Source organism: Oryza sativa, chromosome 8 (assembly GCF_034140825.1).
Source record: "Oryza sativa Japonica Group chromosome 8, ASM3414082v1".
NCBI lineage: Eukaryota > Viridiplantae > Streptophyta > Magnoliopsida > Poales > Poaceae > Oryza > Oryza sativa.
In genome coordinates, this window is record NC_089042.1 from 26,798,149 (window position 1) to 26,823,125 (window position 24,977).

General features: G+C 41.1%; 4 protein-coding genes across 7 annotated transcripts; 3 read left to right on the forward strand and 1 right to left on the reverse strand.

The window, feature by feature from the left end:
• The first annotated feature begins 510 nt into the window (after nucleotides 1-510).
• On the forward strand, nucleotides 511-4,150 carry LOC4346150 (uncharacterized). Its single transcript, XM_015795293.3, has 6 exons — nucleotides 511-708; nucleotides 1,752-2,011; nucleotides 2,110-2,216; nucleotides 2,525-2,657; nucleotides 2,766-2,960; nucleotides 3,510-4,150. The coding sequence occupies exons 2-6, from the start codon at nucleotides 1,760-1,762 to the stop codon at nucleotides 3,861-3,863; spliced, it is 1,041 nt and encodes a 346-aa protein (XP_015650779.1). The 5' UTR covers nucleotides 511-708; nucleotides 1,752-1,759; the 3' UTR covers nucleotides 3,864-4,150.
• Nucleotides 4,151-4,411: 261 nt separating this feature from the next.
• LOC136351286 (protein SMALL AUXIN UP-REGULATED RNA 12-like) lies at nucleotides 4,412-5,204 on the reverse strand. The gene has a single exon (XM_066303284.1). The coding sequence runs from the start codon at nucleotides 5,010-5,012 to the stop codon at nucleotides 4,581-4,583; it is 432 nt and encodes a 143-aa protein (XP_066159381.1). The 5' UTR covers nucleotides 5,013-5,204; the 3' UTR covers nucleotides 4,412-4,580.
• Nucleotides 5,205-6,886: 1,682 nt separating this feature from the next.
• On the forward strand, nucleotides 6,887-10,192 carry LOC9269842 (uncharacterized). 2 transcript variants are annotated; one of them, XM_066303659.1, is made up of 6 exons: nucleotides 6,887-7,110; nucleotides 7,393-7,494; nucleotides 7,775-7,842; nucleotides 8,741-8,813; nucleotides 9,030-9,139; nucleotides 9,990-10,192. In XM_066303659.1, the coding sequence occupies exons 2-6, from the start codon at nucleotides 7,411-7,413 to the stop codon at nucleotides 9,994-9,996; spliced, it is 342 nt and encodes a 113-aa protein (XP_066159756.1). In that variant the 5' UTR covers nucleotides 6,887-7,110; nucleotides 7,393-7,410; the 3' UTR covers nucleotides 9,997-10,192. The 2 variants fall into 2 exon arrangements, with proteins under 2 accessions (XP_066159756.1, XP_015648850.1); XM_015793364.2 differs by lacking the exon at nucleotides 9,990-10,192 and having other exon boundaries at nucleotides 9,030-9,367.
• A 7,769-nt stretch (nucleotides 10,193-17,961) lies between these two features.
• LOC4346147 (uncharacterized) lies at nucleotides 17,962-24,053 on the forward strand. Of its 3 annotated transcripts, none has more exons than XM_066303286.1 (7): nucleotides 17,962-18,203; nucleotides 20,325-20,607; nucleotides 21,655-21,914; nucleotides 22,013-22,119; nucleotides 22,428-22,560; nucleotides 22,669-22,863; nucleotides 23,413-24,053. In XM_066303286.1, exons 3-7 carry the CDS (start codon nucleotides 21,663-21,665, stop codon nucleotides 23,764-23,766), a joined length of 1,041 nt encoding a protein of 346 aa, XP_066159383.1. In that variant the 5' UTR covers nucleotides 17,962-18,203; nucleotides 20,325-20,607; nucleotides 21,655-21,662; the 3' UTR covers nucleotides 23,767-24,053. The 3 variants fall into 3 exon arrangements, with proteins under 3 accessions (XP_066159383.1, XP_066159385.1, XP_066159382.1); XM_066303288.1 differs by having other exon boundaries at nucleotides 20,325-20,406; XM_066303285.1 differs by lacking the exon at nucleotides 20,325-20,607.
• Nucleotides 24,054-24,977: the final 924 nt, after the last annotated feature.

Below are 24,977 nucleotides of genomic sequence, written 5' to 3' on the forward strand. Positions count from 1 at the left end.
TAGATTATAAGCTATTTTGACTTTGATCAAAATTAATCTACTTTAAGTTTAATCAAGTTTATACATAAATATACTAATATCTACAACACTAAATTAGTTTCATTAAGCTTATAATTGAATATATTATTATAGTATATTTGTATTGCGTTGAATATGTGACTACTTTTCTAAATTTAATCAAATTTGAAACAATTTTACTTTAATCAAAGTCAAAATGACATATAATCTAAAACAGAGTGAGTATCTCTGTAGGGTGTGTTTGGATAATAGGAAATAGGGAGTGAGATTGGGGAGAATAAATGGTTAGGATTTAAATATGTTTTTAGTAGGTGGGAAATCATTTCCATATCCTATTAGCCAAACACTGGCCTAAGCTAATACCAACATTCTTTAGGAGCTGGATGCAAATTTGGCAGACCAAGTCCAAAACACGACAGCCACCAGCAGCAGCAGGACACCAACGCGACGCCACCACAGTATAACTCGACGCCCCCACTCGCTCTCTCCCCCAACCCAATGACAGCATCAGTATTCCAGTAGCAGCGGAGAGAGAGAGGGAGCGGCCAACCAAAAGCCCAAGCCAAGCCAACGCCGCGTCGCGTCTCAGCCAGCCAGCGAACTGCCTCCCCGCCGCCGCGCTCGCCGGCGAACTCCCCCCACCTCCGGCGGCCCGGCCCGGCCCGGCCCCGCCTCGCTCCCCGGCATCAGGTGATCCCCCCCATCCCCTTCCCCGCCCCCTCCCCTCCCCGCGCGCAGCATTTGCAGATCGCATCTGGCTCGCTGGCCGCCCGGGCCCCGCTCTCGCTTCGCGTGTGATGTGATGTGATGTGATCTCTTCCCCCCATCTCTCGCGGCGGGATTTTCTGGGGGATTTTGGTTTTTTTTTTTTTTTGTTTTTTCTTCTCGGGATTTATGGGGGTTGGATGGGATGAGATCTCGCTGCCAGACTTAGGGATGGAGTACAGCTGAAATGGCGCCGTCGGTGTAGTGTGTGTGTGTGGACAGCGTGCGGCGGTGTGGGGGTAGTTGTGAATTAGCGGTGGTCGTGGCGGCGGATTTGGAGGGGAGATCTAGCCCCCGCTCGGTGCTTCCTAGGTTTGTTTTCCTAGGTCGTGGACGGAATTGAGGAGGTACTGATTCGGATGAGGGTGTCGGTAGAATACGGCGTTCCGGACGACTTGCTGGTTGCTGCTTGTTGTTTCGGGTTGTTGAGTTGACTGTAGCTGAGTTGCTGATCCAGTTCGTTGTGAATTATGCGCTAATGCAGTGGTACTTCTCCATGATGATGATTTTGCCTTTTTGTTTCCCCTTACTATTACATGATTCCTCAGTACAAATGAGCAATCATTCGCTTTGTTTGCTTTGGAGTATGGATATTAGTGGCGGTTTAATTATTGTGGTACACAGTGGTGGAAGGATTGCAGAGTTATATATATACCTGGTGGAATTTGGATTAACGAGAGCTCAATAACAACCACATTGTGGTTGATTTGGTCACCTATAGTTTCCTATGAGCATCTGAGGGCTGACTAATTGCTGGACTTTAGAAATTAGAATAGCTGTTGTTGCTTATTGTATTTACATTGCTGTTGTTATATTGTTCCTATATGGATTTGTAGGCTACAGCTGTACCATATTTTAATTGAAAATGCTCCAATTACTTGTCAGATATGATTCACTAGCTGCATATGAAACTTTAGGAGAGGTCTGAGTTGTACATGGCCTTATTTTTCTACAATTTCTCTGCACAGGTGTGAATATGTCGGACAGTGCGTTGAAAGATCTGAATCTAGCTCAGTCAGCAGAGCTGGAGAAAACCAAGGACAGTTCTGCCAAGTCTTGCATCACCAAGCCTGTCTTGAATGGCAACAAATGCAACAATACGGAAGAAAATGCTCCACCTGTACTCCCTGATGCTGTGACTAATGGGTGTGAAGCTGGAAATGCAGATGTTGAGTATATTGATTCTGAGAGTCTGACAGATCTTGAAGATGCTGGTGCAACCCTTAGTGTATGCCACCAGATGTTTATATTCATGATCTTTTTTGTGCTTGGCATTTTTCTGATTGGACCAGCCCTAACATTTGATCATTTCTTACTGCTTGATAGACTTTAGTTGCAAGGTTGGATTCAAAAGACTGGGTTATGACATGTGAAGCTCTAAATAATGTTCGTCAGTTGGCAATATTTCACAAGGATAGATTGCAGGAACTTCTGTAAGTTGCTTACCTTGTTATTCAATCAAAAGGATCTTTGTTTTTGGGCAAATGTTACTTATCCATGCCTGAAGCTATAGAATTACATCATTCTCTGTATCTTAATTTTTGGATTTGAATTATAGGGAACCTCTAGTTCCTCTTATCATGAAATCTGTCTGAAGAAATTCATTCTGTTTTTTTTATTGGACCCAGGTTTATTCTCTTCGATTGCTTGTATCTCAAAACACTCAAGAATCCAAGGAGTGCTGCCTGTAAAGCTGCACTCATGACCTGTTCTAATCTTAATTTTTGGATTTGAATTACAGAGAGCCTCTAGTTCCTCTTATTGTGAAATCTGTCAAGAATCCAAGGAGTGCTGTCTGTAAAACCGCACTCATGACCTGCGCTGATATTTTCAAGGCATACGGTGACCTAATGGTTGACTCAATTGATCCACTGGTGTGTGTTTCTCAGTTCTCAAACTTCCATTCACAATTACACTAGTTCTTTTTCCTGTACTAACTACGCTATTTCTCAAAACATCTTTTCTGCCAAATTTGTTCTCAGTTAGTGCAGCTATTTCTGAAATCTTCACAAGATAAGCGTTTTGTCTGTGAAGCTGCTGAGGCAGCCCTCATATCGATGACAAGCTGGATCGCCCCTTCTGCTCTGTTGCCAAAAATGCAACCTTACCTTAAGAACAGGAATCCACGAATTCGAGCAAAAGCATCAATGTGCTTCAGCAAGAGCGTCCCAAGCTTGGTAAGTGAAAATCTCACCTGAAATTTATTTTAAGCAAACCGCTTTTGTTTTGCCTCAACTGTTATCTGATTATCTCCTAATTAACCTAGGAGAGGCCAAAGACAAACTCAACATAGGATTTAGCTCTCTTTTCTCACATTACAAGTACTCAATGAATATCTTAATTCGTGGTCTTGTTGGTTGGCTTAGAGTTAACACACAGTTTTCTCGACCTTTTTTAGTCTATTTAGATATGCAGATGCGGGATGAGGTTTCTGTATTATAAGACAGACCTGTAGCTTTTCCAAAACTATGGGCTAGTGTGTTTGGTAGAGATTCTATATGCCGAGAATAATTAGCTGACAAATGATTTTTACCTGTGGCCTTTTACTTCGAGGAACTTCATCTACCCTAAATTGCCTGGCCATTATTAGTAGTGTGACGGTATCTGGAATTTTTTTTTCTTAATTGGCTTTTATGTAGTTTGTATATCAATGGTTCCATGCTCTAACCAATGCTGATAACATCAGTTTTAGATGTTTTACTTAAATTGACCTATTTTGTTTCCAGGGTGTGGAGGGAATTAAAGAATATGGAATGGATAAGCTTGTTCAGATCGCAGCAACTCAGCTTAGTGACCAGCTTCCTGAATCCAGGGAGGCTGCTCGCAAGCTGGCTTTGGAGCTACAAGCATTCTATGAGAAATCCCAAGCTTCGAGTTCTGGTGAAGTTGACGACGCACCTGCTACCTCACCTGATGCTGATGCTGATGCTGGTGCTGAATCATGGGAAGCTTTCTGCCAATCAAAGCTTTCCCCATTAAGTGCACAGGCAATCCTTCGTGTCACCTCTACGACGAAAGAGGGTGTGGCTGTGGGTGTCACCTCTACCCCTCCGAAAGAAGGCGTCACTGTTGGTTGCTAGCATCAGGAGGTAGTAGATGCAATGAGGTTGTGGTTTTTCCATCCGATTCACCTTTTGCTGTACATGGTTATGGTTGTTCTTTCTCTACATCCAATCTGGGATTCGTTCGTTAAGCATCGGTTCGAGAGTTGAGGTGTGACCTGTGGGTGTTAATATTGGTGCGAGATATACCTGTTATAGTTGACCGTATGATCTTCCTTTTCTCCCACTGCTTGGTATTGATTGGTCAGGCGAATTGTAGAATTTCTTCCACTATTCAATATTACTACACAGTAATTTTTCCATCTCGTGGCCTTGTGTTTATTTGCTGGTGTTCACTATTTCGTGTTTTTGAATTCTAACTTCTTCCATTATTCAATATTATCGAATCAATTCTCATCAGTGCTTTCTTCCACTGGTTTCTATTTTACTGAAATTTTTATGCTGTTCTATGAGCAAGAAATAACTAACTGGGCTCAACCAACTGGTACTCCAAAGAACTGTGACTTGTGAAGTTTGATCACTGTACAGTTGTACATATGTCACAGACTCATAGTACACGTTAAACATCAGAGAACCCCAGATTATCACAGCTGCACGAAGATTAAGATGATCATGTATGCATGCGTCGCCGGCAACACATTCTGTGCACAGAGAAAAACTTGGACAAGAACATGCCAACAGCTAGCCCATCAGCCGGCGATCACCGCCGGCGACCGGCCTTGCCGCACCGGACGCTCAGCCAACGATCATCGGCGGCGGCGTCGCCGGAGCAACCAGCATGAGGTGCGCCGCCGGGTGCAGCCTGAACACCAGGCCGCCGGCGCACCCGACCGTCCTCTCCTCGGCCATCTCACGCTCGATCCTCGCCAGGACGGCGACGAACTCGCCGGCGTCGCAGGGGAGCTCGAGCGGGCCGTCCGCCACGTACCCGTACTCCTCCTCGGCCTCCTCCAGCAGCGCCCTGAACAGCGGGTGGTTCACGCACTCCGTCCTCACCACGAACCTCTCCCTCGCCGCCCCTCCGCCGCCGCCGCCGCCGCCGACGTACACCGCGAAGCTCCCCTCCGGCGGCTCCGGCCAGCCACCATTCCTGTGCTTGGACAAACACCTGTCCAGCAGGGCCTTCATGATCACTCCCTGCTTGTTCCTCACACCTCTCTCCTTCATCAACACAACAGCAAATTAACCAAAGCTTATCTGAACACAACTATCCTATCTAATTTACAACTTAGTGAAGGTTGGGTTGTATTAATTAGCTGATCAAGTGTTGCTAATTGCTATGGCCTTGTCCTTAAGTGACATCAGATCAAACTGAGATAAGATGGTTAGTGATCAAAGTTTTGGGAGGGGGTCAGCTAAGACCTGGCCTGAAGAAAGAGTGTTGCACTTGCACCCCTGCACCATATATAGACTGTACTGTGTGGGGCCTTCATTTTATTTTAATTATTTGGTGTGTGTGACAATTAGGAGTAAGATTGTATATTTGGTGTAGATGATGAGATCCTGTGGGTCTTTCCTAATCCTACCCATCATTAGATATTTAATCCATGGTTAGGTTAATTTTTACCATCTTGTCCTCATATTGCACAAGGGACCTGTTCTTGACAAGGGTTGTGTTGGCAAGATGGCACCATGTTTTGTGAAAACCAGATTATATTGCAAGGGTAAGTTAGTAATTTCACATCACGTTGAAGACCTTTGTGTACTTGACCGTGGTACCGGTTCAAAGTTTAGGATGGAATTGACAAAACTGAAAATTTGTTTAGTGTGAAGCTAAAATGGCTAATGCGAAACCAGAGGTTGGACAGGATTCCACCATCTCATTGTCAACCCACTTAATATCCAATGTCATCAGGGCAATAATACACATGTTAGTATAAGATCATAAGAAAAATGTCACTTTATTGGTTGCAAGTTGACTTGGAGCTCTGCATCGGTCAGCAAGTTTAAGTGAAACTCTCCAACCATGACTAGTTTACTCTAATGAATTTCCTTCTTCAGAATCTGCCTTTTCATTTCTGTCAGCTTGCATCGAGATCTGTCTGAAGGATTCAGAGAACGGCACATCGACATCCTAAATCTGCCCAAGGGTTTAACACCTAGATCAGTGCATGTCTTAATCCTGTGAGATTAGTTTAGAATTCTTGTCTTGATTAATGGTGCTCTAATGACACCTTGACCGACAATGAGCACCACTTGTCTTGATTTCTGTGGTGCAAAATGATACTAACAAACAATAGTAAAGTAAGGGTTAATTTGCGAGGTAGAGTAAAAGATTGTTCGAACAAGACATTGTTTAGATTAGATAAAATCATAAAATACAATTCATTTCGTCGTTTAGCGTGCTAGTCTACTTCACCTTCCATCATCCGCTCAACGGTGAAATTTTTTTATCGCCCAAACCAGCTATTATTACCGCGGAATTGCGTATTCTACTCTATCTTTGTCAAATCACTCCACGATAATATGCTTGTTAATTCACCTGGTAATGCTGTCTTTTATTAATTTGGAAGGTTGGACCCCCTACTGCAAATCTGCAATGATGCAGATTTTTCCTGCGTGCTGAATTTTGTGCTCTAATGGTGGATTGTGATAGCGATTTGCACCATTTTGTGCGAAGAACTTACATGAATCAGATAGATGAAAAACCTCGAGCTGTCAGATGATGCTGGAGAGGCATATGCTATTCTCCTGAAAGCTCAACTGCCTGAAGTCTGAACTCTGAACATGTTGTTCAGTTGGCCTCGTTTTCTCACCTTTGCTGGAACAGGGGTAAATAAATGGTGACGAATTGATACCAGAAGAAAGTGTGGTAATTAATTAATTAAAAAGCATAATTAACAAGCTCAAATCACGATGCTCAATATAATAATTACTCTTTTTTTTTGTTCTTCCTCGAACTCGAAGAACGCACACCGTCTCCCTCTCGACTGTGACTCTCCCCGTGTTTGGGCCGCACGAAATCGAGATCAGAATCCGTTCCGGCCCAATGAGTAGCATGGGCCGCACATAAGTCTAATCCTACTCCTTTGCAGAAGAGCGTTCCACCACCGCGTCCGACCGCCGACGCGACCGGCGGCGACCCTCCCTCTTCAGCCGTTCGCCGGACTTGCGGCCAGACAGATCCCCTTCGCCGCCGGGAGCAAGATCAGGCGGTGTCCGCGGCGGGGCTCGTCGGGATCTGCCCCCATCCATGGTCGCGCGGCGCCGCTTCTGACTGCTCCGCCCCCGCGTTGATGCGCTGCCCGCGGCATCGAGCCGCAAGGTAATTCCTCGTCGGAGCCCTCCTATTCGCAGCAAATTAGACAAGCAGATGTTCATCTAAAGCGTTGGGGGTTAGAAATTTCGGAAACTGATTGGTCTCGTAAAGCGTCTCCCTCCCCAGACTCTAGAGAGTGATGGGATTTGGGGGGGGGATGATTATGCTGTACAGGAGTAGTTTGATAGCAATGTTAGTGGTAGAAGTGAATAATCTTGTATGGTCTGATGTTGTGTTTGCTGGGATGTTGCATAATGGTGTGTCTCTTTTTTTTTACTGCTTGTGTAGGTTTTTGTCATATTAATCATGGTGCTTAGCAAGGTTGAAGTGAACTTGATAAGGCTGCTTGAGGCAGCTCCTCGACAGCAGAACCAGACTAAGCTTGTCCATGTAAGTGTACCTCGTACGGTTTTTTCTTAGATACGAATTTTTCCGTCATGCTTTGTTTATGTTAATAGGCTAATTATATACCTTTAGTTAGGAGAACAAAGAATCCCTCAAGTGAGTATTTTTGTGTGTGTGTTGAAAGTAAGAAGGGAATATTTCTGGATTACCTCATGTGTTTCAATTTTAGCACTTACTAGTAGCTAATGCATGTTCTTTTTAATCTTCTTCTCTATCATTTTGAATGGAATCTGTGGTTGCACTGAGATTCTCCAATCAACTGCAGTATGTAACCACAGCCAGGGAACTGTTGGAGCAGCTAGGATCAGAAACTACTCTAGAAGGGATATCAAGGTATTCATTCATGTTTTATTTGTTCTCTATAGCACTACACATATCTTTGGGAATATCGACATGTTGGCTGTAGTATAATCTTCAGTCTGTGACCCAGCTATAATCTGTTGAGCATCCATACTTAAAAAGCACTCCAGTTAGTATATGACAAGGCAAAAACCACCAAATCTCTGATCCAATATAAAACTGTTATAGGTGAATCTGATCTCTAGATCCTACACTGTATTTCATGACACTAATATGACCAATTCAGTGAATTGTTTTTTTTGTTAAAAGACTACTGGATGCTAATTTTGTTTACATGATGCTGCTAGTTTGCTTTGGTGGATGGTGTGTTCATACTTTCAACCTCTGTACATGAATGAATCAGGCATAATCTACTGTAATACTATTCAATGAGCGCAAAAATTTGATGCACTAACTACTTAGCTACACGTATCTTAAGTTAGTTCCTAGTCAATAATTGATCTTCTTCTACTAGTATAATTCTTTAGTATGCACCATGCTTTCCCACATGATAAATACTCTGTGGGAGAGCATTGCATATTTTGTAGCTCTGTTTTCATTTGGTAGCAGTTGTTCTTGAAAATCTCAATACTCCTTTAAAGATATGCTTTTCTGTGCGTGCGAAAAGAACAGTTATATGAATGTTTACAACGTAAATTTTAGTCACCTTCCTTCATTTTGATGAACCTCAGTTTATTATGTAGATTCCTGGATTTTTGCTACCTTTTCCATTAGCAATCTTATACCTTGTTTAATTGTCCTGTTACCCAGTGGAGCAGAGCAAGCATTTACCTACATTGAGTTTTCTTTTTTTTTTTTGTGTTACTTGTGTAATATAATATTTTTCCCCATGATCAAACGATGTTCATTCATGAATTTCTTCTTTGTCCAGTGTATCAAAAGCTAAGACAAGTGAGTATTCAGAAAAGATTGAAGCATTGGCTGCCCGGCTTGCTGCTCCAGAGGTATGCTGTTGTCGTGCTAATATCTTAAATTCCTCAATTGATACTTCAGTTCTTTTTTTGGGTGTGGGGAATAGTTCAATTGAATGCAAAACCACCAACTGCAGCATATGGTTTACTTAGTTTTTTCTTCAAACAAAATCAACTTACTTTTCAGAACATATGCAGCCACAATAACTCAGATGGATTATACTTTTGTTTGATTTTTCTTTTGTTCAGCCAGAAAATGAAATGCCAGTTGATGAGAATAGAGAGGTAGAAAGCTCTTATGAAGGAGATAAGCCAGGAAGTCCAATATCATTATCATCAGGATTACGTAGGAGACCAATGTAAGTTTTAAAATTTGTATGTTTCTTTTTCATAATTATTACAATTAGCGAGCTAATAATGGATGTAAATTGTATGTTCTTTTACATATGTTTGATGAATTGTAACTGAACACATTTATCTTTTCTATGGACCCTTTGTATATTACTAAATCCGGTTTGAATGAATTTGTATGTACTGAACTTAGATGGACTATTTATGTAAGCTTTGCAGACTTGAATTTTGATGTATGGATTGTGATTGATGTTCATATATTTATCCAAATCACCATGTGTTTTTTTTTAGCGTGGAACTCATTTTTTCTGACGGTGGATGATGGTTTTTCCTGACGGGTCCACGTCAAAAATAAGCTTTCACAAACCTGACGCCAGTTGATTTTTTTTGTGAGCCAACCGACAGGAATTCCCGACAGAAATGATATTTCTGTCAGGAAAACGACAGAAAAACTTATTTTCTCCGTGGTCTTTTTTCTGTCGGCAAACTCTGACGGTGCACCCACAGAAAAGTATTTTCTGACGGTAATTCATATTATTCTGACGGTTTTCGGCCTACAGGGTAGACCTCTTGATCTTCTTTTTCTTCTCATCATCCTCCTTCTTGTCTTCCGACGACTGTGGCCGCTCAGCACGGTTCTTCTGCCTGTCCATTGGAGCTTAATTTGCTAGCTAACTAATAACTATAGCTAATAGCTAGGCGCTGGCTAACTCGATCGAAAAGAGCTGCTTATCCCACAGCTTGTCTGCAGGTTGCGATGACCTATATTTATAGTCAGTGTACATCGATCATTGAATTGATCTTTGTTCATGCTTACCTTTAATTTGCTTCTGACTTGCTGCATTATATATAATCCAGGTCTTGAGATGACCAGATCAGTGCGGCGCATGGATGTGTCAAAAGAGATCACTGAACAAGTATAGTACATGCACGTGAACTAGCTAGCTACTGTAAAATGGATCGGAGTACATTGCGACAGAGAGCACATACGTACTGTGAAACAAATTAAACATCATAATCTAATTCTTGCACTTAAATGTCCAAATGCTAGTTTCTCGCAATCTCTGGTTGTAGCAGAAAGAGCCTTAATTTTGGATCTTAAGAGCTGCTATTATTACTTGATGACGAGAAGTCTCTGTACTTTAATTAGCCGTGCATCCAACCAAAGAGTGCCTCCATGCTGGTTCTCATTTCGGTTTAGAAGAAAACGGAGACGGCCCAGCAAACCAAAACGACCCATCTGTGAGCATTTAATTTGCATGTGTACGCCTTACGCATTTCTTCGCTAAAAAAATAGTTAAAATTTTTCGGGCTTGGTTTTGTATATATATCTCTCTCCCTGCCCAAGCTCGTCCAATAACTATCGTGGGCCTTTTTTTTTTGCCAGACTTCTTCGGCCCCGGGGAGGCAAGCCTAGGGACAATGCATATTTATAAATGAACAATAATCCAAATGATTTAAGTTATTTATATATATTATTATACGGTTGGTCAGTGTTGGAGAAATTTATTACTTCTTTCCAAAACAAATTAACCAAATATAAAATGTTTAAATTCATAATATTATGATGTATCGCATCTCATATTTAATTGGTTTATTGTAAGATAGAGGGAATACTATTAGGTACGCTTGATCATGTGGTGTGTGCCTTGCATTCATATGAATACTACTCTCTTCGTCCCTTAATATAAGAGATTTTGATATTTTAGTTACACTGTTTGACTACTCGTCTTATTTAAAAAATTTGTGCAAATATAAAAAGCGAAAAGTTGTGCTTAAAGTACTTTGGATAATAAAATAAGTCACAAATAAAATAAATAATAATTCCAAAATTTTTTTGAATAGGACAAATGGTCAAACAGTGCAAGCAAAATATCAAAATCCCTTATATTAAGGGACGGAGAGAGTAGTATTCATATCAAATGGACCAAATAGAGGCAGCTGATAGATATAGGGATATGCTACACAAAGACAAGCTCAATGTTTGTGTGGTGTGATGTAATCTTAGGAGTGAGCCCATGAATAGTGGGATAATGTTAAAGCAATTCGCACAATGCTATTGCTATGGCTAGGATTTAAGTAACCATAAGATAGGGCCACATGAGATAAAAAAAATACTTCAGCTCTTGTTTATGAGGTGAATGAGAGAGATAAAAATATTTTAATTTTGTTTGTGATAGACCTTAAGTATAATGTGCACCATAAACTAATGCTACTTACCACAATATATGTGACTTATTTTATAAGTGTAATTATTATTTTAAGATTATATTTTTCATAAATTATTATTGTTGCGCTAACGCCATATCGATCAAAAAAAGTGAGCAGAGGGGAATATGCATGATATATAGCATATCACGGGTATGATTTTGACTGCTAGCTGCTGCTGTATGTATGATAGGCACAAAGCTGGTTGGCCATGCATGTACTGCGTTTGCGTGGTCCATTTGACCAGATCGACGTGAGCCAAAGCTTAAGTGCGGTATCTCCAATAGGGAAGTTTTTTTTGCTAGTATCATAACACTTATCGTTTTGCTAAAACTGAAATCAAACTTTGTACAGCTTTAACTATGAACAAAATTTAAAATATTTATTTTAGAAGCATGGAAACTATATGTATATATTAATATTGAAATATACTTTAATAAAATCATACATTCATGATATTTATTTAAATATTGTAATAGAAAATAGTGATAAAGTTGCTTCTTAAGATTGTGTCCCTTGTTCAAAACAACAAGCATATTTTTAAATGGTACTACCTCCGTCCCATATAAATTATAATTCTAGATGGTTGCATATATTAAGGATTGAGAAAAAAAAACTATAATCGATGCTCCTTATTAAATGTTCTATATATAGATAAAAGTGGAGGGGTAGTTGAGGGTAAAATAGAGATAAATTTGAATGAGAAGTGATTAATGAGACCATTAATACTATATTGTGATAATTATTTTGGGACAAATTTAAATCCTAGAAATATAACTATTATAGGACAGATAGTAACTAGCACTCTTTTTAAAACTAATTAATATGGGTGTTAAATGCTGCGTGCATCTTGGAATGCGTTATATATAGGAGTATACTACTAGTAGCTTGTGTGCCTATAAATATAATCGTATGTCATATTTAACCATATTAATTGTGATATATATTATCACGATTGCATGCATGGTCAATATAATTCTTTTATTTATTAATTAATGTAAGAGTTTCTAGTATTTAGAGTAAACGCGATGTTACTTTTATTTTACTATGTTTATAATATATATAGTCCAGTATATATATGTGATACATTGGTTGACAAACTTAGTATTACTTAAAAAAAGATGACATCAATAGCAGTTTATTTCACGTACGGTAGATCAATGCGGCATACGTTGCTAGACAAAACTAGTGCGTAAAAAGTTTCGAGCACACGCAGTCATAATAATGCAGTAATGCAGATGACCAAGGTGAATGGGGTAGTGCATGCATATATACACTTGGTCAACTCTGTCGTATACAGTAGTAGACATGTAAAGTACTAAACTTTATTCGGTCTCGTCATCGATATATCGTCATACTACTTTACTGTAGTTCATCAGCTCTGCATTTGCATATGCATGCAGATATGATTCGACGACCAAAATTAATTAAGGCTGTGTTTAATCCAAAGTTTGATCCAAACTTCAGTCATTTTTTATCACATCAACCTGCTATAAACACAACTTTTCAGTCATATCATCTCCAATTTTAACCAAAATTCAAACTTTACGCTGAACTAAACACAGCCTAAGGTGATGTCAACCACACGACGAAGACGCGCGATATGAAGCGGTCCTTGTTGGGATAAGACGTACTACGAGCGATCCTTTTGGACCTCATGGTCAGTACTCCGCATATCCGTACTGACGATTATATTGCTGGATGGAGCGGCTTGTTGCATTTCATTTCCAGTAGATATAGATTAATTGTTTATTTCTTTATTTTTTTTCTTAAAAATCCAGTTAATTAGATTGCACAGATGGTTTTATATATGATCTTCATTTTGGACGTCAACGAAATTACAGGAGAGTGAATCGTGTTAGCCTAGATAAAGTATGGTTGGGCTAGTTTGCCCATATAAATATAGTTTCCGTTTGGTCCACTATGAACTCTGCTTGTCTACCTACCCCACCACCACCACCCTTTTCTCTCCCTTGGTGAATAATCCAACTTTTTTTTTCGCGAAATACATTACAGACGGAGACACTCATATATACAAACGTGCGCATGTACCCTATATATCTCTATGAAATATACAAAAATGCCAATAAGGAGTACATGACATAAAAATTGCAAATTAGCTCCATCAGCATAGACTACGACCTTCTTTTTTGAAAGTCATGGGGATACGCAAATGCAAAGCATTCGAGTGGCTAGTTATCTACTCCCTCCTTCCCTAAATGTTTGACGCCGTTGACTTTTTTAAACATGCTTGACCGTTCGTCTTATTCAAAAACTTTTATGAAATATGTAAAACTATATGTATACATAAAGTATATTTAACAGTGAATCAAATGATAGAAAAAGAATTAATAATTACTTAAATTTTTTGAATAAGACGAACGGTCAAATATGTTTAAAAAAGTCAACGGCGTTAAACATTTGGGGATGGAGGGAGTAATATAGAATTTGGACGGAGGACACATAAACTACTATTGCCCTCTCTGCAAATATACCTTCGAAACTTACTTCCATCTCCACACGAAAGGCAGATACACAAGTATCTGGAACATATTAGCAACTTGGATCGGCTGCGAGGAGGGACTTCTGAAAGGTTACAAATACGGTGCACAAGTACGTGGAGTGCCCACCTAAAGGTCCTGTCTAGACCTATGATGGTGAGGCGAAGACTGAGGCACAGTTACACGCTGTTCTATTATGAGCATGAATGGGATGATGTTGCGTGCCGGGCGGCTGGCTTGGGTCGCTGTGTGTCAACCTCGGACGACCCAATAGATAGTGGAACCCGATTAGAGCAAGGATAATAGTGAGATATGCTTATGTGGAGGAGAGAGAAAAAAAGGTGTTGGCTCTCATGCAAGAGCTAGCTTTGCACGTGCTCCAAGACAAATACATTAAATGTATAAATGAGAGAAAAAGATAGGAGAAGAAAAATCAAAGATAATCTTAGAGCTAGCTCTGCACGTGCTGTTTTTCGGAAAAACCCCTTTATTTTTTATCTTTATAGCGCTACCTCTAGAAGCGGAATTTTCTTTTCTTCGCATTGTATTTCTGTGAAATAGGAGGGCTTTTTCAGAACAAACACAACAGGGTGTTGTCCAGTCTGAGGACATATGCGATATTTTGTGCAAATACGAGGAGTTTTTTTTTTTTTGCAAAATAGCCTTTTAATGAAACCGGCTCCAACCCACGGTGCAGACCCATAGCGCCTAAAATTGCGTTTGGCCGGTTACCGCCTACAAGCGGTCACTCGTGCGCGCGCGAGGAGCCAACTACAGCAAATGGGCGACGTGTAAATTTACGGGATAGCTAAAAAATAAAAAACATGAGAAAAAGGGTACGGTTAGGCTGGTTATTGATTGATGATACCCCATCTACCATGGGGCATAGAGAGAAACAACCAAGCAAGTGGTTGTGCCGGCTCAGGTACGCACGGAGCCCAGCATTGAGACCTCATACATCTACAACAGTTGGTATATATAAGCAGTAGATGGAAATACATTGAAATCCCTAAGTTAAGGAGCTGCAAAGACAGATGAAGTAGCACTGCAAAACAAATGTCCCTCTTAGGAGGATGAAATGGACTACATAAACACGAGTTTCTTAGTGCCCAAATATATCAACCACAAAGTTCTGTAATTGAGCATAGCTGCCCCTGATTTTAGATATGCAGACCACAGTGAATGATTTTCTTACAAGTTCCAAGCTAAGATCATTCTACAGTTAAACTCATGATCTCACCATAATACGCTGGGTTTTCTCTGGGTTGACAAATACACTGATTATATTCATGAAAATCATTAAGCAGTGCAATACTACCTACATGACTCAGCGACACACAGAAGGCAACGACGGACGAAGTTATGGCAGAAACACTCTTAATTTTGTAAGTGTTTTTGTATTTGGAAGATCAACAAATCTTCTTTTGGATAGGGAAGGTCAACAAATCATTTGCTCAAGCTTAATGTTCTCGCAATATCTTCTCATTGTAAGTGATAAAACGAAACCTGTTAGAAACTTCCGTTTGAAAGAACATGTTATTGACCCTAAGGAAAGAATGTGGTATTGAAGCATTCCAATCAACACAATAAGTTATTAAACAGTTGCTATGATCACAAAAATGTTCGTTCTTTTAGAAATCAAGGTACAAAGGAAAATATCTGGTTTCATGTTGGAGACATGGCAGCATCTGATTCATATTCATGCGGATAAATCAGTTATCACATCTTCTGATTATGTAGAGCTTGTTTTTATACACTCAACAAGCTGCAACCAAATGTCAGTTCGACCAAAGTGTTCTGCTCACATTTCCTAATTAAGTATGTCCCTGTTTCAGCTAATATATAAAAGAGCACTCTATAAAGCAACCAACCTCATCCTCAGTTTTTGTGATTTCTGAAATTTGCTTCTTTCCTCTAAGAAGCGGCTAAGTTCAATCCCTAAGATTGAACCAGATTATCAAATGAGAGACACGCCAAGATGTGTTAGCTGCTCGATTTACACGGTTTCTCTAGAATTTATGTTAGCCGTACAAAAGAAAATTAACCAGTTGTATTAGCACTATCAGTTGTATTATCACTGTGTAATTAAGTACACCTCTGAAAACCTGGCGAATTTTGTTTCACATTTACCTGCCCCTGCAGAGAATTGTGGTGTTGAGATTGCTTGAAGTAGGTCGAGGTAAGTAATTATCTGAAACATGAATAATAGCACGTACAGTTTTGCATCAATTTAGGGTTGAATTAACATTACGATCAAGAGCTGGTGGCGGAAGTAGGGCCACCAGGGGCGTAACCGCCACTCTGTGCTGCAAGGACGGAGCGACGTACGCATGGCGAGATGAGGCGAGGTGGTTGGCAAAGAAGACGCGGCGTTGATTGAACCGCTCCTTGCCGGCCGTCCAAGTGGTGAAAGGCGGACGGCGGAGGTCGGCGCGAGGACCAGCAGATTCAAGTGCAGGTTTAGCATCGACGGCAGATCAACCGGTGGCCGGCAATTGAGCGGGGTGCGGGAGTGGAGGCAATCCAGCCGGGTTCACTCGACGATAATGACTTGAAGCCGGCGACGGCGCGGTGGAAGAGCCGTTAGCGAGGGAAGAGAGGATGTGGCGCTGCGGGTGGGGGGCGCGGTGGCACGATGGTCGGCGAATCGCGGGCATGGGCGGGTTGGAGATTGGTGGCGGCGATTATGGAGTCGGACTCGGGAGGGGAAGGGGAACCTGCGGGGTAGGAAGAGGTTGGAGGTGGGATGAATCTCAAGCATTGGATTTAATATGGACAATTTGAACCATTGCATTGAGTGATGAATGAAAGATAGATAAATAGATAGATAGGCATAGAGAAAATTCCTATATACCCTTAAAAATTTACTCAATCCCTTTAATACCCCTGAATTTGACCTCATCCCTTATATACCCCTGAGTTTTCATTTTGATCTTCTCTATACCCATCTCTGTTAGTTAACCATTAGTTGACCGTTAAATATTTTAAAATGACTATATTACCCATCCTATACATATGTGGTACCTACCCAATAAATTTTCATATGAAAAAATTAACTTATACAAAATACAAGCAATATAATCATTTGATGCCCAACTTAAAAAATAAAACTTATTATTTTTTATTTTTTTAAAAAAATGATTAAATCCATACATTAGTTTCACCAGAAAATTAAGAGCAAAAACTAAATGTTATTTAGGTTTAAATTTTTGGGAAGATATACGAAATTCATCAAATTTGATCTGAAATTTATTTAAAAATTTTAAATTTGTTTTCTAATTTGTGATAAACTAATTACATCCCCTTTGTTTTTTTACAACGAATCTTTTTTTACTAAATATTTGTTGAAAAGTAATTTTCAAATTTTATGCAGAACTTTTTTTACAATAAATCTTTTTTATTTTCATGAAATAATGTTTTGTTTTTAAAAATTCATAACAAATATTTAGTAACTTATTCCTTATTGGTTTTCACAACTCAAATAATTTACACATAAAACATTTCTAGCTTTTAACAATATACCAAGGACAATAAAGTAATTTCTTCAATAACTAACGGTCAAACTAATGGTCAACTAACGGAATGGGTATTTAAGGGATGCAAATAAAAACTCAGGGGGTATATAAGAGATCAAACAAATTTATGGGGCGTAGAAGGGATTGGGTGAAATTACAGGGGCATGTAGGTAATTGGCCCATAGGCATATGCTTGTGGTTATAGGGCTTGTTTGGTTCTTTACCCTACCAATTCATTGGTAGTGCCAAAGTCTAGGAAAATTTTGGCACTACCAAAATATTGGTAGGGTAAAATTATTTAGCTAACATTTGGATTGCTACCAATTTAAAGCCAAATTCTTATAGCATAGTGAAGAAACTTCTAGAATATGACCAAATATTTTAGGGGCAGTACCAAATATTTAGTCTCAATCCAAACTAACACACAAACTATTCAATTTGCCAATAAATTGGTAGGGTATGTTTTTGGCATCAAACCAAAACGGCCCATAGTTTTGTCAAGGTCTAAGATATAGAATAAGTTTAGTAAAAGGGGTAAAGTGTAAAAATTCCTGCCACCCCAATCACCCCAATCCTTCTCCCGGCCGTAGACCATTTCGTTCCGACGCGAGTAATTCCTCCCCACGGGCGGCGACTAGGGCGGCTAGGGTTCGTCGGGCGCCGCCGTGCCGGAGATCGCCTCTCGCCGCCGACACCCGGATCTCCGCCGCCGCCGGTCGCCCCAGGTTATCCCGCTCCCGCAGTCACCATCCCGTCTTCTCCGCCAGTCGCCTCACGCCCGGCCTGGACGCCCCGGAATCCATTGTCGGTCTCGCCCCGCCGACTGCCGTTGACGCCACTGGCTGAAGGTAATAAGCCGCTCACCTCTCCCTCTCCCCCTCCCCCTGCGAGCTCATGGATTTAATCCATTCGCTCGTGCGTGTTCTCCGTACTTGGGTGAACTAAACCTAGTTCGTGTTCTCCCTACTTAGGTGGAGTAAAATAGTTGAACGTTTGTTCTCTGTACAACAACTGTCACCTATCTTCTCATTTAGGAGCTTCGATTTATCCTAGAATGAACGGAACCAGCGGTTTTGGATGAGTTCAGTACTGTGGTACTCTTGTTCTCGTGGACGATTTAGAGGAGCCACTCCTGTTGAGAAGAATTATATTTCATAGTTCCCCGATGGTAATGAATCACTAGAGCCCGTATTTTGCTAGTATATATTGATTAACTTCCACAAATGTGAAGGATAATCATGGTGCATAGTTTTTGTATGTCAAGTTTTCTCAATCAGGTGGCAGCTGTATTGCTTGCTAGTAAAAATGTTGTGCTGATTGGTTGTTTTTAAAGGCGATACGCAGATTGGTTGCTTTTCTTAGATGAAATTCTGATTGGTTGCTAGACAAGCAGTTTGCCCTTCAAATGCTATGGCCCACCTGCAAACGCCCTAGAGTGCTTTGGTGCTCTAATCTAAATGACCTAGGAAAGGATTAGGATGCTGTTGCTTAAGTTGTTTGGGCTGCAATGGATACAAGTTAGTTAGGGCTGGAAATGATGATCTCCATTTTCAGAACATATAAGGCTGGGAATGGGCCTTGGCCTGTCACCAGGCCTTCAAATGGAGAATAGACAAACTATGTCGACTTATTAGTTGTGTTTTCTCTTGCTCTTCTTTTGTCTGTAAGTGTTGGGTGTTCTATTTGTTTTTATACGGAATTAATTGCACGCAAAAAACCGAGTGCTCACTTCTGCAACGTTCTAATGGTTGCGACCTTGGGTCGTTCTCCCGGTGGACTCGTACCACCAAATCCGCAACTGCCGCTGCACATTAATCACTTCCTCCTTGATTTTTCAATTTTAAAATTGAGGCCCCCCCACCCCCGTAAACGCCAATCAGATGGATCGGAATTCCTTAATTATTGCCGAATTATTATGGAATCCTATGGGTTGTTTGTCGTACAAAGCCCTTTGGAAACTTCATTTTGCTCAGCGGAGGACATGTGCTGGTTAGTTACATATGGAATTATAAGCAGGAAATCAGCTGCATTTTGCATTCTCGTTAGTAAGATTTTCTTTTTATATAAAAAAGAACCCATATTAGGACCGTTATCTCGTTCTCACCCCACAGATTGCGTATCTTCTGCTTCTTCTTCTTCTTTTTTTTGCTAAACTGTGAAATCATCGAGAAAATCCCAAATTTTTAATATCATTTTTACAGTTTAAGCTTCAAAACCTCCAATAACATGAATATAAATGTTTATCCATAAGATTTTTTTGTTAGTTCATTTGTTTTTTTGTCGCCTTATCAATGATAGTTCAAATGATTAGAGCTTAGCAATCCTTTTTTCAATTTATACTCTCATTTTCCACGTGTTTCCCGAATTGCTAAACGGTGTAATTTTCTTTTAAAAATGTTCCACAGGAATGCTACTTTAAAATTATATTATTTTTTATTTTAGTTAATAATTACTTAATCATGCGCAAATAAGATACATCGTTTTTTTTCGGGAGAAATGGGTTAGCAGCAATGTTGCAAGCTACTACATCCGTTTTAGATTATAAGCTATTTTGACTTTGATCAAAATTAATCTACTTTAAGTTTAATCAAGTTTATACATAAATATACTAATATCTACAACACTAAATTAGTTTCATTAAGCTTATAATTGAATATATTATTATAGTATATTTGTATTGCGTTGAATATGTGACTACTTTTCTAAATTTAATCAAATTTGAAACAATTTTACTTTAATCAAAGTCAAAATGACATATAATCTAAAATAGAGTGAGTATCTCTGTAGGGTGTGTTTGGATAATAGGAAATAGGGAGTGAGATTGGGATTGAAAATTGAATGAAGAGTTAGGATTAAATGAAAGAGAGAGAATAGATGGTTAGGATTTAAATATGTTTTTAGTAGGTGGGAAATCATTTCCATATCCTATTAGCCAAACACTGGCCTAAGCTAATACCAACATTCTTCAGGAGCTGGATGCAAATTTGGCAGACCAAGTCCAAAACACGACAGCCAGCAGCAGCAGCAGGACACCAACGCGACGCCACCACAGTATAACTCGACGCCCCCACTCGCTCTCTCCCCCAACCCAATGACAGCATCAGTATTCCAGTAGCAGCGGAGAGAGAGAGGGAGCGGCCAACCAAAAGCCCAAGCCAAGCCAACGCCGCGTCGCGTCTCAGCCAGCCAGCGAACTCCCCCCACCTCCGGCGGCCCGGCCCGGCCCGGCCCCGCCTCGCTCCCCGGCATCAGGTGATCCCCCCATCCCCTTCCCCGCCCCCTCCCCTCCCCGCGCGCAGCATTCGCAGATCGCATCTGGCTCGCTGGCCGCCCGGGCCCCGCTCTCGCTTCGCGTGTGATGTGATGTGATGTGATCTCTTCCCCCCATCTCTCGCGGCGGGATTTTCTGGGGGATTTTGGTTTTTTTTTTTTTTGTTTTTTCTTCTCGGGATTTATGGGGGTTGGATGGGATGAGATCTCGCTGCCGGACTTAGGGATGGAGTACAGCTGAAATGGCGCCGTCGGTGTAGTGTGTGTGTGTGTGTGTGGACAGCGTGCGGCGGTGTGGGGGTAGTTGTGAATTAGCGGTGGTCGTGGCGGCGGATTTGGAGGGGAGATCTAGCCCCCGCTCGGTGCTTCCTAGGTTTGTTTTCCTAGGTCGTGGACGGAATTGAGGAGGTACTGATTCGGATGAGGGTGTCGGTAGAATACGGCGTTCCGGACGACTTGCTGGTTGCTGCTTGTTGTTTCGGGTTGTTGAGTTGACTGTAGCTGAGTTGCTGATCCAGTTCGTTGTGAATTATGCGCTAATGCAGTGGTACTTCTCCATGATGATGATTTTGCCTTTTTGTTTCCCCTTACTATTACATGATTCCTCAGTACAAATGAGCAATCATTCGCTTTGTTTGCTTTGGAGTATGGATATTAGTGGCGGTTTAATTATTGTGGTACACAGTGGTGGAAGGATTGCAGAGTTATATATATACCTGGTGGAATTTGGATTAACGAGAGCTCAATAACAACCACATTGTGGTTGATTTGGTCACCTATAGTTTCCTATGAGCATCTGAGGGCTGACTAATTGCTGGACTTTAGAAATTAGAATAGCTGTTGTTGCTTATTGTATTTACATTGCTGTTGTTATATTGTTCCTATATGGATTTGTAGGCTACAGCTGTACCATATTTTAATTGAAAATGCTCCAATTACTTGTCAGATATGATTCACTAGCTGCATATGAAACTTTAGGAGAGGTCTGAGTTGTACATGGCCTTATTTTTCTACAATTTCTCTGCACAGGTGTGAATATGTCGGACAGTGCGTTGAAAGATCTGAATCTAGCTCAGTCAGCAGAGCTGGAGAAAACCAAGGACAGTTCTGCCAAGTCTTGCATCACCAAGCCTGTCTTGAATGGCAACAAATGCAACAATACGGAAGAAAATGCTCCACCTGTACTCCCTGATGCTGTGACTAATGGGTGTGAAGCTGGAAATGCAGATGTTGAGTATATTGATTCTGAGAGTCTGACAGATCTTGAAGATGCTGGTGCAACCCTTAGTGTATGCCACCAGATGTTTATATTCATGATCTTTTTTGTGCTTGGCATTTTTCTGATTGGACCAGCCCTAACATTTGATCATTTCTTACTGCTTGATAGACTTTAGTTGCAAGGTTGGATTCAAAAGACTGGGTTATGACATGTGAAGCTCTAAATAATGTTCGTCAGTTGGCAATATTTCACAAGGATAGATTGCAGGAACTTCTGTAAGTTGCTTACCTTGTTATTCAATCAAAAGGATCTTTGTTTTTGGGCAAATGTTACTTATCCATGCCTGAAGCTATAGAATTACATCATTCTCTGTATCTTAATTTTTGGATTTGAATTATAGGGAACCTCTAGTTCCTCTTATCATGAAATCTGTCTGAAGAAATTCATTCTGTTTTTTTTATTGGACCCAGGTTTATTCTCTTCGATTGCTTGTATCTCAAAACACTCAAGAATCCAAGGAGTGCTGCCTGTAAAGCTGCACTCATGACCTGTTCTAATCTTAATTTTTGGATTTGAATTACAGAGAGCCTCTAGTTCCTCTTATTGTGAAATCTGTCAAGAATCCAAGGAGTGCTGTCTGTAAAACCGCACTCATGACCTGCGCTGATATTTTCAAGGCATACGGTGACCTAATGGTTGACTCAATTGATCCACTGGTGTGTGTTTCTCAGTTCTCAAACTTCCATTCACAATTACACTAGTTCTTTTTCCTGTACTAACTACGCTATTTCTCAAAACATCTTTTCTGCCAAATTTGTTCTCAGTTAGTGCAGCTATTTCTGAAATCTTCACAAGATAAGCGTTTTGTCTGTGAAGCTGCTGAGGCAGCCCTCATATCGATGACAAGCTGGATCGCCCCTTCTGCTCTGTTGCCAAAAATGCAACCTTACCTTAAGAACAGGAATCCACGAATTCGAGCAAAAGCATCAATGTGCTTCAGCAAGAGCGTCCCAAGCTTGGTAAGTGAAAATCTCACCTGAAATTTATTTTAAGCAAACCGCTTTTGTTTTGCCTCAACTGTTATCTGATTATCTCCTAATTAACCTAGGAGAGGCCAAAGACAAACTCAACATAGGATTTAGCTCTCTTTTCTCACATTACAAGTACTCAATGAATATCTTAATTCGTGGTCTTGTTGGTTGGCTTAGAGTTAACACACAGTTTTCTCGACCTTTTTTAGTCTATTTAGATATGCAGATGCGGGATGAGGTTTCTGTATTATAAGACAGACCTGTAGCTTTTCCAAAACTATGGGCTAGTGTGTTTGGTAGAGATTCTATATGCCGAGAATAATTAGCTGACAAATGATTTTTACCTGTGGCCTTTTACTTCGAGGAACTTCATCTACCCTAAATTGCCTGGCCATTATTAGTAGTGTGACGGTATCTGGAATTTTTTTTTCTTAATTGGCTTTTATGTAGTTTGTATATCAATGGTTCCATGCTCTAACCAATGCTGATAACATCAGTTTTAGATGTTTTACTTAAATTGACCTATTTTGTTTCCAGGGTGTGGAGGGAATTAAAGAATATGGAATGGATAAGCTTGTTCAGATCGCAGCAACTCAGCTTAGTGACCAGCTTCCTGAATCCAGGGAGGCTGCTCGCAAGCTGGCTTTGGAGCTACAAGCATTCTATGAGAAATCCCAAGCTTCGAGTTCTGGTGAAGTTGACGACGCACCTGCTACCTCACCTGATGCTGATGCTGATGCTGGTGCTGAATCATGGGAAGCTTTCTGCCAATCAAAGCTTTCCCCATTAAGTGCACAGGCAATCCTTCGTGTCACCTCTACGACGAAAGAGGGTGTGGCTGTGGGTGTCACCTCTACCCCTCCGAAAGAAGGCGTCACTGTTGGTTGCTAGCATCAGGAGGTAGTAGATGCAATGAGGTTGTGGTTTTTCCATCCGATTCACCTTTTGCTGTACATGGTTATGGTTGTTCTTTCTCTACATCCAATCTGGGATTCGTTCGTTAAGCATCGGTTCGAGAGTTGAGGTGTGACCTGTGGGTGTTAATATTGGTGCGAGATATACCTGTTATAGTTGACCGTATGATCTTCCTTTTCTCCCACTGCTTGGTATTGATTGGTCAGGCGAATTGTAGAATTTCTTCCACTATTCAATATTACTACACAGTAATTTTTCCATCTCGTGGCCTTGTGTTTATTTGCTGGTGTTCACTATTTCGTGTTTTTGAATTCTAACTTCTTCCATTATTCAATATTATCGAATCAATTCTCATCAGTGCTTTCTTCCACTGGTTTCTATTTTACTGAAATTTTTATGCTGTTCTATGAGCAAGAAATAACTAACTGGGCTCAACCAACTGGTACTCCAAAGAACTGTGACTTGTGAAGTTTGATCACTGTACAGTTGTACATATGTCACAGACTCATAGTACACGTTAAACATCAGAGAACCCCAGATTATCACAGCTGCACGAAGATTAAGATGATCATGTATGCATGCGTCGCCGGCAACACATTCTGTGCACAGAGAAAAACTTGGACAAGAACATGCCAACAGCTAGCCCATCAGCCGGCGATCACCGCCGGCGACCGGCCTTGCCGCACCGGACGCTCAGCCAACGATCATCGGCGGCGGCGTCGCCGGAGCAACCAGCATGAGGTGCGCCGCCGGGTGCAGCCTGAACACCAGGCCGCCGGCGCACCCGACCGTCCTCTCCTCGGCCATCTCACGCTCGATCCTCGCCAGGACGGCGACGAACTCGCCGGCGTCGCAGGGGAGCTCGAGCGGGCCGTCCGCCACGTACCCGTACTCCTCCTCGGCCTCCTCCAGCAGCGCCCTGAACAGCGGGTGGTTCACGCACTCCGTCCTCACCACGAACCTCTCCCTCGCCGCCCCTCCGCCGCCGCCGCCGCCGCCGACGTACACCGCGAAGCTCCCCTCCGGCGGCTCCGGCCAGCCACCATTCCTGTGCTTGGACAAACACCTGTCCAGCAGGGCCTTCATGATCACTCCCTGCTTGTTCCTCACACCTCTCTCCTTCATCAACACAACAGCAAATTAACCAAAGCTTATCTGAACACAACTATCCTATCTAATTTACAACT